Source organism: Populus euphratica, unplaced genomic scaffold, assembly GCF_000495115.2.
Source record: "Populus euphratica unplaced genomic scaffold, PopEup_1.0 scaffold234.1, whole genome shotgun sequence".
Classification (NCBI taxonomy): domain Eukaryota; kingdom Viridiplantae; phylum Streptophyta; class Magnoliopsida; order Malpighiales; family Salicaceae; genus Populus; species Populus euphratica.
Window position 1 is genome coordinate 781,075 of NW_011499928.1, and position 12,565 is coordinate 793,639.

Sequence of the window (12,565 nt, forward strand, 5' to 3'; positions counted from 1 at the left end):
CATCTCTTTTCTAAGTTTGGTTATCTCTTTGTCCTTTCAATTTCAACACTTAAATTCATTAATCAATCCTTTCATATATGTGATAGGCATGTATTTAAGATGGACATTTACTACAAATTAAATGTATCTTATATTATTAGATATGTTATTATAAAACATGCTTTAGTTAAGGAGTTATTGATATTTCAAGTACAAAATGATGATATAAAACCTTGATAAAAATACATTTTTAAGTATTAATCTTAATCAAAAGCATAATGCACAAGTATAAAGATATATAGAGAAGAGCTAAAAAGGTTTATCTTTTAAGAAAACTCTTAATAAAAAGTAGTATTCCTCTTCTTATTCTTTAGCTTTGTTATGGTGATTGTTTTTATAAATTAGCTATCAGACCTGATCCTAATTTTCAACACACTCATCGCCTAACTATGACCAAACCTAACTAGACATGCCTATTTAATAAACCCTCAGCTTTTTTATGACTTCAGTTTAAATCAATTATAGCTTTGCTCTTTTATTCCATAGTAGCATTGGGTTTTTGCCCAAAAAATTAGATCTCAAAAATCAACACCACACCAATATATGGTTGTCCTTTAAACCCAAGAGCTTACCTTTATTCTGCTAGAAGGTTGTGCTCGTTTTTGTGAGTCCTTTTTACAGGTTAGAGAAAGCATCCGATTTGCACGTGTTGATGCTCATCACTCCCATAAGACGACACTTTTTCTTTGTTGTCCAATAATTTCTAGTCAAAGGTTGATTTTGAATATTAAACAAATTTCTTAACCTATTAACGTGTTGCTGTGATAATGAAAACGATTGAGTGAATATGTGGAAAGATTATGATTTAGTGATGTATTAAAGTGTGTGCGGGTATTGCATGGTATTTGTTTCTTTGAGCATAGATAAATAGAAAGGGTTGCATGTAAAATATCTATCAATTTTTTTTTTATTTTAGCATGGCCAAGCAAAAACATAAATTTTCTTTGCATAATTCAGCATTTTGTCAAAAACTATGGTTAGCATTTAAAAGAACAAGATACATTTAGTCATTAGTATTTTTTTCCTAAAAAATATTTACATGCATCTTTAGGCTTAATAATATGTTTATTAAGTCCATGAAAATCTTGGCATAAATTAAATGGTCATTTAAGCTACATGAACAAACAAACTGAAACTGAAAACTCATTCTTTTTTAAGAATAAGCAATATGAAAATTTTCAATTGGTAAATGATAATTTTTTTTAATAAAAAGGTCAAATTCCAATTTTATCATTCTTGTATGTCCAAAGTTTATTTTAAAATTAAATTAATAAAATTGATCAAGGTAAATGATTTTATAGTGAGTTGTTACCTTAAATAAAAATAATATAGTTTTCAAACCTCTGATAAATTTGGAAATAACTACTAAAGGCAAAGTCAAGAATACTTTCTCGAATTAATATTTACCAATATCAAAATTAAAAATATCACTTTACTCATTCATTGATGCTAGAGTTAGTAATATTAATATTCATTAATATCAAAATTTGAAATACTTTATGACTTTTATTAACTAATATTAGAGTTAAAAATATTAGCATTAGGGATAATAATAACTTTGAATCCTAATATTCAATAGTACAATCAAGTTTAGAATTCCCAGTATTTTTAGATAAATATATATTGATATTAAAATCAAGAATATTAGAGATAGCCTATCAATAACATAGCATAACAAACTCTTGGTAATTTAAGACAATGTTGTTTATGTTGCATAAGACATTTTAGTGTGATATTATCTTCTCTTAAGCATAATCAGTCTTTTATTTTAAAAATTTTATTGATTAGTTAGGGTTTTTTAATATTTATAATATTATATAATGACTTTTCAAGTAAAACCCTCTCCCTTAGAGAAAAAGATATAGTTATGTTCTATGTTCATAAAGATCTTCATGATGTTAGGTAGTGACAAATATATCCATATTGGATTAATCTCATGAAATTACCAAGTCATATAATTTGTGTTTTCTTGATCATCCAATTTGAGAATAATTCAATTTCTCCCTTCAAGATTTAATTGTATCAATGTCCCTTCTAAGCTTATGATTACATATCAATGTTTCCTCTCTAGTTACCCAAACTAAAATAATAATAATAATAATAACAAATGAGTAGACCCTAAAGTTTTGAAACTTAATCATATAGAACCTTTTTAATATAATTTGAGCAGATCATATCTTCTACAACAATTAAAAGATCCAATTGATAACAAGTACATCATTTATATTTAAAAATATAAGATACATAATTAAAATATATCTTTCATTTATTATGGTTTACATTAGAATTAAAAACATATAAAATATAATATTTGAAAATAAAAGACGGGACTAAATTTAAAAAATCATAAATCGGAGGCCTCATCATGCAAACAACCTTTTGGTTTAGAAGGAAACTTCAAAGTAGGGTAAAAACAGGATACCCATTGTTATAAACATCTAATTAAATATTTGAAAAGTAAAGGAACAATGAAAGTATTTTTCATCGTGATCACGTTCGGTCAAACTCCTTTTTTGGGTCAAGGCAAAATTATGTGGTGATCATATCTAGTTATTAGTCGGACATCTCTTACTTTTCATTATTCCAATCTATGAAATACCTATTTTTTTGACAGCACTAACTCAAAAGATAATTGTTACGAAAACGAAATAGATTTCCTGTAAATATATAAAATTGTTTGAAACGACTACTCATGTTCAAAGCAGGGTCATATTAATTTGAAGTTCTTCAACGACGAAAACATGGCTGCTTTTTGTCACGACCCAAATCCCGGGTCAATGACCGGCAACGCAAGAGGAGTGTCGAAAGGACACCCCACCTACGCTAAGCCTCAAAACATACATATCAAAATAATAGATATTCAAAAATACGCAGCATTTCATAATCTTCAGAAATATTATATTACTCAAAGCTGATGAAATCAAAGGATAGTCAAAACTCTTCATCAGTAATTAAAACAAAATAATAATTCATAATACTCATTACATTGTCAAAATCCAAACTTAATTAAAACAGAGTAATAGTGGAGCGTCTAAGACTTCGAATCAAAACAACCTTGAACAATAAGCAAGGCATACCGACCCAAAACTGAAGAAGTAGGAACACTCAACAAAGTCCAACTGCTATCAGAAACTAAGAACCTGAAATAATATTAAGAATGAGGGGTGAGTTCAACCAACTCAGTGAAGGAATAATATTTAATATACATTTTAGATATTTTCATATTAATAATTTGTCAGATGATTTATCTTGATATACATATACATATACATACTGAACATATTATCATAACGTAGTGGTCTGTGAAAATAAATATCAACAGAAAGTTCTATTGGTAAAACTATTAAATCTGATAATATAAAAACAATAGTTCCTTTTCTTCATTAGACTACTATTAGGTCAATGGCACTATCCTTATTAAAAAAAATATCAATTATTAAGAAAAAAGGAAAGATATTGGTGTGTAATTGGATCTTTAAAATGTATCCATAGAGCATAAAATGCTAGAATATAATATATATTTTATTAACATAATAACAAATAGAAGTAAAAGAGAAAAAAGATCTAATTCACAAGATAAAGTGATTGTGGTATTTGTTTGGCATTATTGCCATCAGGCGGCTGTGTAGTACGAAACTTAAGGAACTAGCAAAAACCGCAACCAGAAAACCTTTATATATATAATAAATAAAGGTTTTCTCTATTAATTTCAGTGCAATAGGAAACGCAAGTGTAAATGCTTGTGGACGGAAATTAAAGCAACCTTTTGCTTGATGACATTTCAAATGCTATAAGAATTGAGAGGGTATTTATTCAAGTGATTTTTCATGTTATGTCTTTAAATAAAGTCCAAATTGCATAATAGTATTGTTAATATGCACATGTCTTTTATTTTTTATTTGAGAGAACAATTTATATTGAAACTGATGTTTTTAGGATAGTATTTGATGAAGTCTATTTCATGTAAAATACTTACGGATTTGCTTAAAAATCTCTACATTGACTTGTCTTAAATTTAGACAACAATTCATTTCCCTTTTAAATTAGCCACCTAAAAGTCGGAGGAGTATTTTGCATATTATATAAATTACTCATTATAGGATACATTTGCAAAATGTAATATTAATCCAACTAACATAACAATTTTATAGTTAACCTACACCCTGTACCTTTTTCGAATTCTCAAGCCTCTCTCTCTTTTTTTTTTTTAAAAATACCTAGATCTCTTTTTACTTGAAAAAAAAGGGCGTTGAATTCATTTATATAATTTTAACATTTTAATTTAGCAAACACACATATATATTAAATTTCAGATCCGGAATGTGTTGGGTGTTGTTTTATTCATTAGAAAATAAAGGGCTAGTTATTAGAAAATAAAGGGAGGGACTAAATTTCAAAAATCATAAAAGGTCTAATCCTATTTTCGGGTGAAGGTAAAATTACGTGGTGATCATATCCAGTTATTAGTAGTCGGACGTCTCTTACTTTTCATTATTCCAATCTATGAAATAACTAATTCAAAAGATAATTGTTACGGAAACGAAATAGATTTCCTGTAAGTACATAAAATTGTTTGGAACGACTACTCATGTTCAAAGTAGGGTCATATTAATTTGAAGTTCTTCAACGACGAAAACATGGCTGCTTTTCATCATCAGTCTATGAGAATTTTCCTAAGAATTTACAGAAGAAAAGTAGAAGAAAGAGTTGGGTTCGTATTTGAGTCAACTTCTCCAAGGACAAGTTATCTCTTGGTCATATTATTTGAAGTTCTTCAACGAAGAAAGCATGGCTGCTTTTCATCATGAATATATATTCTTAATCGTTGAAGTTCATGTGACTTGACTTTTCCCACTTTCAACTTTTCAACAGACGGTACTCTCTATATATACCACCCAGCAACGACATTACGAAGCACAATCAAGGCATTACGAAAATATTACGTACAGTCAAGCAAAACCACAAGCCTTTACATTTTTTATAGTACTATCAACAAAACAGAAATGGCAGATAGCACCCGTCAAACAACGCATTTTGTTTTGATCCATGGTTCAGCTTCAGGAGCTTGGGCATGGTACAAGGTGAAGACAATCCTAGAGGCAGCTGGCCACTCTGTCACAGCCCTTGACATGAGTGCATCAGGGGTGAACACAAAAACACTGGAAGAAGTTGTTACTTTTGATCAGTATAACGAGCCCTTGATCGAGTTCATGGCCAACTTAGCTGAAAATGAAAAGGTTGTATTGGTGGCTCATAGTCTAGGTGGCTTAAACGTGGCTTTTGCTATGGAGAAGTTCCCAGAGAAGATTTCTCTAGCTGTTTTTGTCACAGCATTCTTGCCTGATACCGAGCACCAGCCATCGTATATGTTAGAGAAGGTACCGCAATTTATTTTATTTTGCATTTAATTAAGGCCCTTTAATTGAAAACATGCAAATGTAAAGGCATTACCAATCATCTCTAACTTTAAATTAAACCCTTATACATTTTGTTTTTTCTGTTAGTTTATTGAAAATAGCCCAGCCGTGGCAGACGGGTGGCAGAGTGTAGTGTCTTCAACCACGGGATACGAAGCATTCATGAAGTCCACTGCTTTTAGCCTTGCCTCCCCTGAGGTACGGCTCATAAATCTGATTACAAATCGATTTTCGATCTTGGACTGATCTGTTTGACTGTAATAACTATTGTAGTGATGATATATTTTTCTTGTGTGCAGGATCTCAGTCTCCAAACGCTTTTAAAGAGATCAGGATCATTGTTTCTTGAAAGTCTGGCCAAGGCAAACAAGTTCACGAAGGAGAAATTTGGATCGGTTGTGCGAGATTATGTTGTTTGTACTCAAGATTTATTGGTGGTTCCGTCATTGCAGCGCTTCATGATTGAACACAATGAGGTTAAGGAAGTGATGGAGATTCCAGCAGATCATATGGCAATTGTTTCTAGGCCTAAAGAACTCTGTCAATGTCTTCTGGAGTTTGCACGTAAGCATGCATAGATTGTTGTTAATGGGTGCGCTAATTATAAATGTAATAATGTGCAACATTTGTATCTAGTTCTAGGCTGCCTATATATGTATAATAGGATGGCTGTTGAAATAAAATAAAGAAGAGGTAGATGGTGGCTTCATCTTTAGATTTGCTCTTAGGAATATTCTTTGAATTGCGACCGCACAGTACGTGTCTTCATTATTTGTGTTTGTATTTATTGTATTATTTTCCAATTATGAATAGTAAACAAGATTGGTTTCTAGGCTTGTTTGATTTGTTATATTATGTTCTCTGCTTGCACTATTGTTATCTTCCATGCAAAACAAACTTCAAACTTTTCAATTACCATAGGTAGCTACGGCTCCTTTTACTAAAGTTAAATAAATTATATGCTTCATCTATATAAAAAACTTTATAGATAAACCATAATAATGTTTTAAAAGTTAAATACACATAAGTAATTATTACTACAACATGTGTTTATCATTCCGTATGGCTAAGAAAATTATTGAAAGAGTTGCGAATATCACAAAAAAAAAAAAACCTACAAAGATTTATGTGGATAATTTATTAGTCATTGCATTAGCTAAAAATCTAATTTTTCATAACAGAAATAAACACATTAACATAAGATTTTATTATATAAGAAATTGCATTACAAAAAAAAAAAAATTGAAATCAAACGTGTGAAGACTGAAGATTAAGTTACAGATATTTTTACAAAGTCACTCAAATATGATGTTTTTGTAAAGATAAGAAATATGTTGGGAATTACAAAAAATTATAACAATTAATATTGAAGAGGAGTGTTGAAATTCAATATCAACTAGGATTTATAAAGAGTTTTAATATTAACTAAACAAGAAATCCTTGATAGAGAAGGATTTGTAATAAATTAATTTATTATAATTTTTGTCTAAATAGAATATTAGATTCTTTTAGGACTTTCTTTGAATAGTTTAATTTTCTAATTAGCTAGGATTTGAGGCTTGTAATCTTAAACATTAAAAAGAGTTGAGAGAGATAAAAAAAAAAAAAAAAAAAAAAAAAAAAAAAATTAAAAAAGGATATTTTTAGAGAAAACTTTTAATAAAACATCATTCATCTCATTCTTTTTCCTGTTTTTTAGTTTTGTTTTCATGTTTGTTCTTATAAATTAGCTATCATACCCTATCCTTCTCTTCCAACATTTATTATGTATCATTATCCAGTGTTCTGCATATGTATGTGATAGCATGCAATGCATCTTGGCTGCGTATGCTTAGAATTTGTCTTTGAATGTTAGAGGAATTGGCTTTTCTCGCTATTAAAGAAAGAAAAAGGAGAAATACATGTAGATACCTCATGTCGTCTGCATAGATGATTTTCATCTTCACATTTGGGTTTGTTGCTTAATATTTAAAATGATATCAGTTTCTGCTTATGCTTATTGATTTCCAGTACTTTACGTCATTAATCTTCTGAGCACTGGTTACACTTTTGTCATCATTATTCACAGGAATTCGAAGTCTTTCACTTTCCCTATGTGAATTGTAAAGGATCTATTCTCTGATTAGACTTGCTAGCTCCTCAATCACATCCCTTCATTATGATTATCAAACAGAGTTGCATCCTTGCATAATATGTCCGCTTCTGCCTATGGCAGTTCAGCAGAACTAGAATGGAATTTATTTCATCAGAACAAGTCTCGAAAACCCAAAAATAATCTCTCATGTTGTATGTATGCTGATGACTGCTACTGATATATACTAGAAGAAGTTGCATTGCACTTTAAGCAACATAGAAGAGATGAACACCAAGAAACGTGGTCAGATTTAATGCATCAAATGAATTAAGAAAATCGATGATGTTTCCAAGTAATTCTAATTAAAACCCAAAGCATGTTGCTGCCTATTTATTCTCTCCTCTGTTGTGCATTACTTCCAATCTGCAATGAGTTCACAGAAAATATCTACAAGTATTTATCGCCAATCTCCAGGAGACAAGAGCAGAGCTCTAGTGGTTTAGAAAACATGGCCATGTGATCAGAACCAGAGATGACCATCACTTCATCCACGGGGTTGTTTTCAATCATCCATGTTTGCCTAGGATCTTTTTCTTGGTCACATACTATGTAAATTCGACGAACAGATCCATATTTCTCCTTGGTGACAATCACAGCCTTTTCAGTTTCTAAACTACTGTAGATAGGGAAAGGTCTAACCAACAATGTAGCTAGCGTCAAATCCTGGATGAATAGATAATGATTAGAAATGATAATTATCCTAATCAGATTTACGCGCACTATTTTTCCTGACAAGTGAAAAGGGAGGTCTTACCTCAGGTGGGGAAAGGTGGTAGAACCTGGAGGCCATGTAGTTGGGACCAAGGACTACGGCAGTTGGAGGGTTGTCAGGGCCATTACCAAACACATATTGTGTATCCATGTAGGACACGGATGTTTGAGAAGACTGCATGTTTTTGCAAAGTAGGTATCATTAGTTAGTTCCTTCACTAGAGACAAATGCTAATAACTGAATAGTGAAATACAAAGCAAAGGAAAAAACACGGAAAGGTAAGAAACCTCTTCTCAAGTAAATCTCTATTCAGCATTCTATAATTGCCCTATAACCATAATCAACAGGTAACTTGACATTAGATCGTGCTCCTTAAACTCCTCTGTTCAGAAAGAAGCCTACTAAAGTTTTATTTAAGGCAATAGCAACTCAAATTGATAATAAACAGCATATTGGACTGATCACAAGCTTTTGAATCCACCTTTAGAGCAGGTGCAGGAGACAATCCTGTTCTTAACCAGGAACAACAATATCAGCAATCTTCCTGCCTTAGACAAAATCTGACAAGTTAAAGTAAATGAAGTTCGCAAACCCCTATTTAGTCTATTAGCAAAATTTGGCAAATGACAACACATATATACTGCAGCCATTAAAATGGCTAAATCCCCCATCTTAGAAGACTGTTTCTTTTGGAATAGATGTTATCACTACTATCGTGGAAGTAGCTTACATAGAGAAGCGGATAGAATGGTTAATCTCCTCCACATGGATTGCAATACCATGTTAACCTCAACAATCCCAGATGCGAGAGTGGAGGCAGCCTCTTGATCTACATGGGTATGGTGGAGATCTATGGTTTCGGATAAAACTCTCTGAGTTTGCAGGAACCTTACAGGCAGGGGAGTTTATTGATTGGTTAAATAAAGTAGAGAGGATTTTCGAGTACAAAGACATCATAGAGCAGATAAGGGTGATGCTAATCACCATCGATTGAAGGGGCGAGCTTCTGCTAGGTGGGAGCAATAAAAGATATCACGGAAAAGATAGGACATACACAAGATTAATGATTGGAAGTAGATAAAGAAAAACATAAAGGCGTACTTTTTAATTTTCAAGTACACTGAGACTTTGTAATAACAACTCCATTCATTGAGAAAAGATTGGAGGATTGTTAATCAATACACTGAAAATTTCTACTAAATGGTGGCTAATAATGATATGTCAGAAATAAAACAACAGTAGTCCATCTAGAGCATCATTCCCATTCTGAAATTGCAATGTAGAAATAGATTCTCCAGTCCCTTTTCCCAGTTCCCCTTACCCTAGTTTAAGCAATTAAAAAAAGACACTAGACAACTATAGCTCCCATCTAGTACTGTTATCTAAGAAATAATAAACAAACCACAAGCATAAACAAGCCACACTAGCAACTATTTTTTAAGTTTTATACTTCAGCAAACATTATGATCCCAGAAAACCTAAATTTACCTTTGTGGGAAATATTCATAATCAAGCCCAACTGCCTGCCTACGAAGCTTATCTACATTTATACCATCTGAATTACTAAATCAAATGATACAAGCGGTGCATTTGAAATCAACTGATGATTAAACCACCTAGTTAATGGTGTCCGCAGAATTAGACTATCAGGCAAGAACATAATATTGACTTGCTATTTCTTTGAAGGGGAGATGGGGGCAGAGCAAACAGTACCTTTTCTGCTATTGCTTTGAAGCTTAAGTCAGGACCAGGCATAACAGCTGCAGCAAAAACAGCAGCTGAAATTTTCTCTGGAAACCTTTCCATAGCAACAGAAATGCATATCCCACTCATGCTGTGTCCCACTAGAACCACCCTCTCCTCTGGTGGCAAAGACTCCATAAATTCCATCAAGGGCTCAAAATAGTCCTCAAATGAATGGAGCTCATGAACTTGCTTTGGATGTACCCCTGATGCAGCCATGTCCAAAGCTGTAACATTATGACCTGCAGATTTTAGCTGAGCTGATACTTTATACCAACACCATGCTCCATGGCACGCTCCATGGACTAACACAAAATGCCTCTGTGTTTTAAAATTACTAGGCAGTTTTAAGCAAGCTACAGGAGACACCCCTGTGGAAAGAAGTTTTTTTGATGGGGTAGCAGGTTTTGGGAACAGGAAAAGTCTATCTTGTCTGTTGCATATTTCCAGAGGATACAAGATTGGTTTCACTGAAGGAGACAGAGAATTGAAGAGCATTTCTATTCTTGATTTTGATCCTGACTTCGGTGAGAGAGAGAAACGGGGCAGGTTAATGCCAGCCATTTTAATCCTTTCAATAATTATCCCCTTCTTTTCCTTTTTGTGTTTTTTTCTTTAGATGGAAAGCATGTTTTTTCAATAATTATCCCCTTCTTTTCCTTTCTTTTCTGTGTTTTTTTTTTTTTAGATGGAAAGCATGTATATTAAGTAGCATCAAAGTGATAGAATGTATGCGATCAGCCTTGCATGATTTTAACACCATTTTATTTAGATATATTTTAAAATAATATACATTATCTCAATAAAATTTGACTTAAATATCTTTTTATAAAAACTGAATTTAAGCTTTAGAGTAGAATGAAACAGATGGGAAAAACAAAGCTTAAATCTATAAATATCTTTTTTATGGAGATTTTTGGAATTCAGATTAATATATAATTAATTTTGATAATTATTATAATAAATTCTCTCTATTACCAGCCTTATTTTCCTATAAAACATAATTAAACCTAATAATTTTAACTTTAAATTTGACTTTTTTATGCTCATTAAATCTGTCCAATTGGTGAAGAAAAATATTAAATAAGTGTTTTGACTCTTTATTCATGATTAAACCCATGAGCAGGCTCAATCATGAGCTGAACAAGCGTGTGGGTATAAAAATCACTTTGCTTTAAAAGATTGGATTTTATTTTTTTTTACTACCTAATTTAACTTTTTATCTTTCCACTGTATAAACAATAAAAAAATTTAATTTCTCCCCCCGTGGAATATGTGGAACCAAAGCTTAGCTTTGCAAAAACAACGTTAACCAATTATTTGAAATAATTTTTTTATTCACTTATAATTTATTTTAATCATGTTAATATTTAATATTAAAAATTTTTTATTAAAAAATTAATTCCAATAATTTTTTAACCATAAAAGGTAGTTAATTCTATTTTTAACGTGACATCAAATACATCCATTTACCATAATTTAAAAAAAAAATTGAATAGTTTGTTTGTAAAGCGCTGAAGTTATTTATTTATTTTGATAAACCAAAATACATATTAAAAAAAAACTCCAGACAAAAACATGTTGGAGAGTAGCAGTGAAGATTGGCTAACACATAAATCAATAGGAAATTCGACAAAGCATGTCATGTCCTGTTTTGAAACAAAAATTAGTTGCATTTATCCTTTTTAAAAAGATATAACATTCCACTAATGCATGTATTAATTCATAAAATCTTTTATAAACTCTTCTCAAATCTATATGATATATAATAATTTAATTCATTATTTAATTTTTATATGTAATGGTAAATAATTTTTTGAAGGTTAGAGTTTGAGAAATCACTTTCAATCATGTTTTGAAAACTACATTTTCAATTAAATTATGTATTTTTTTTAAACAATTATTTCAAGGTTTATAAAGAAATATGCAATTTCTATTTAATAAATAGAAATTAGTTTCATTTATCCTTTTATTAGAACATATTATTCCATAATGATATTAATTTCTTCAATATCATCTTATATAACTTTTCCACAAAAAAATATCTTCTCAACTAAAATATGATTTTTTTAAAGCAATCCTTTTAAGATTTTCTTAATTAAAAAATATTTAATTTTTAATAAATGGAAATTGGTTTCATTTTTTTCATGAGACATATATATCATTTCATTAGTAATCTTAATTCATTGAATAAAATATTCTCTAACTTCTCTATAAACCTATATGATATATGTTGGTGTAGTTTGTAAATGAATGAAAGAAAAGATATTTATCCTACATTAAAAAGAAACACTCCCTCCTAATGTTTCTAAGTGTGGGTTTCTATTGTATAGTAAATTAATCCATGGTGGACAAACTCTCATATTTGACTTCCTAATATTATTATATGGATATTTAAAATATCAAAAGATAGCATTTGAAACTTTGAACTTGGAACTTAATATGAACAGTTATATTGTTTCATGAATAGTCATACTGTTTGATGAACAATCATATTATTTCATCAACAATCATATTGTT

The 12,565-nt window shown here is 30.7% G+C and overlaps 2 protein-coding genes across 3 annotated transcripts in view; one reads left to right on the forward strand and one right to left on the reverse strand.

Annotated features, from left to right (window-relative positions):
• The window catches only part of LOC105135866 (salicylic acid-binding protein 2-like), a 16,298-nt gene extending 10,056 nt beyond the window's left edge, over window positions 1-6,242 (forward strand). Inside the window, exons 1-3 of one of the 2 annotated variants that reach the window (XM_011040936.1) lie at window positions 4,941-5,417; window positions 5,544-5,654; window positions 5,756-6,242. In XM_011040936.1, coding sequence (XP_011039238.1) covers window positions 5,043-5,417; window positions 5,544-5,654; window positions 5,756-6,034 — 765 coding nt within the window. In that variant the 5' untranslated portion in view covers window positions 4,941-5,042 and the 3' untranslated portion in view covers window positions 6,035-6,242. Of the gene's footprint in view, window positions 1-4,940; window positions 5,418-5,543; window positions 5,655-5,755 lie in introns of those variants that run through there. The other variant, XM_011040937.1, reaches the window with a different exon arrangement.
• Window positions 6,243-7,692: 1,450 nt separating this feature from the next.
• On the reverse strand, window positions 7,693-10,671 carry LOC105135867 (salicylic acid-binding protein 2-like). The gene is made up of 3 exons (XM_011040938.1): window positions 10,016-10,671; window positions 8,345-8,476; window positions 7,693-8,253 (listed from the first exon to the last, which is right to left on the reverse strand). Exons 1-3 carry the CDS (start codon window positions 10,607-10,609, stop codon window positions 7,978-7,980), a joined length of 1,002 nt encoding a protein of 333 aa, XP_011039240.1. The 5' UTR covers window positions 10,610-10,671; the 3' UTR covers window positions 7,693-7,977.
• Window positions 10,672-12,565: the final 1,894 nt, after the last annotated feature.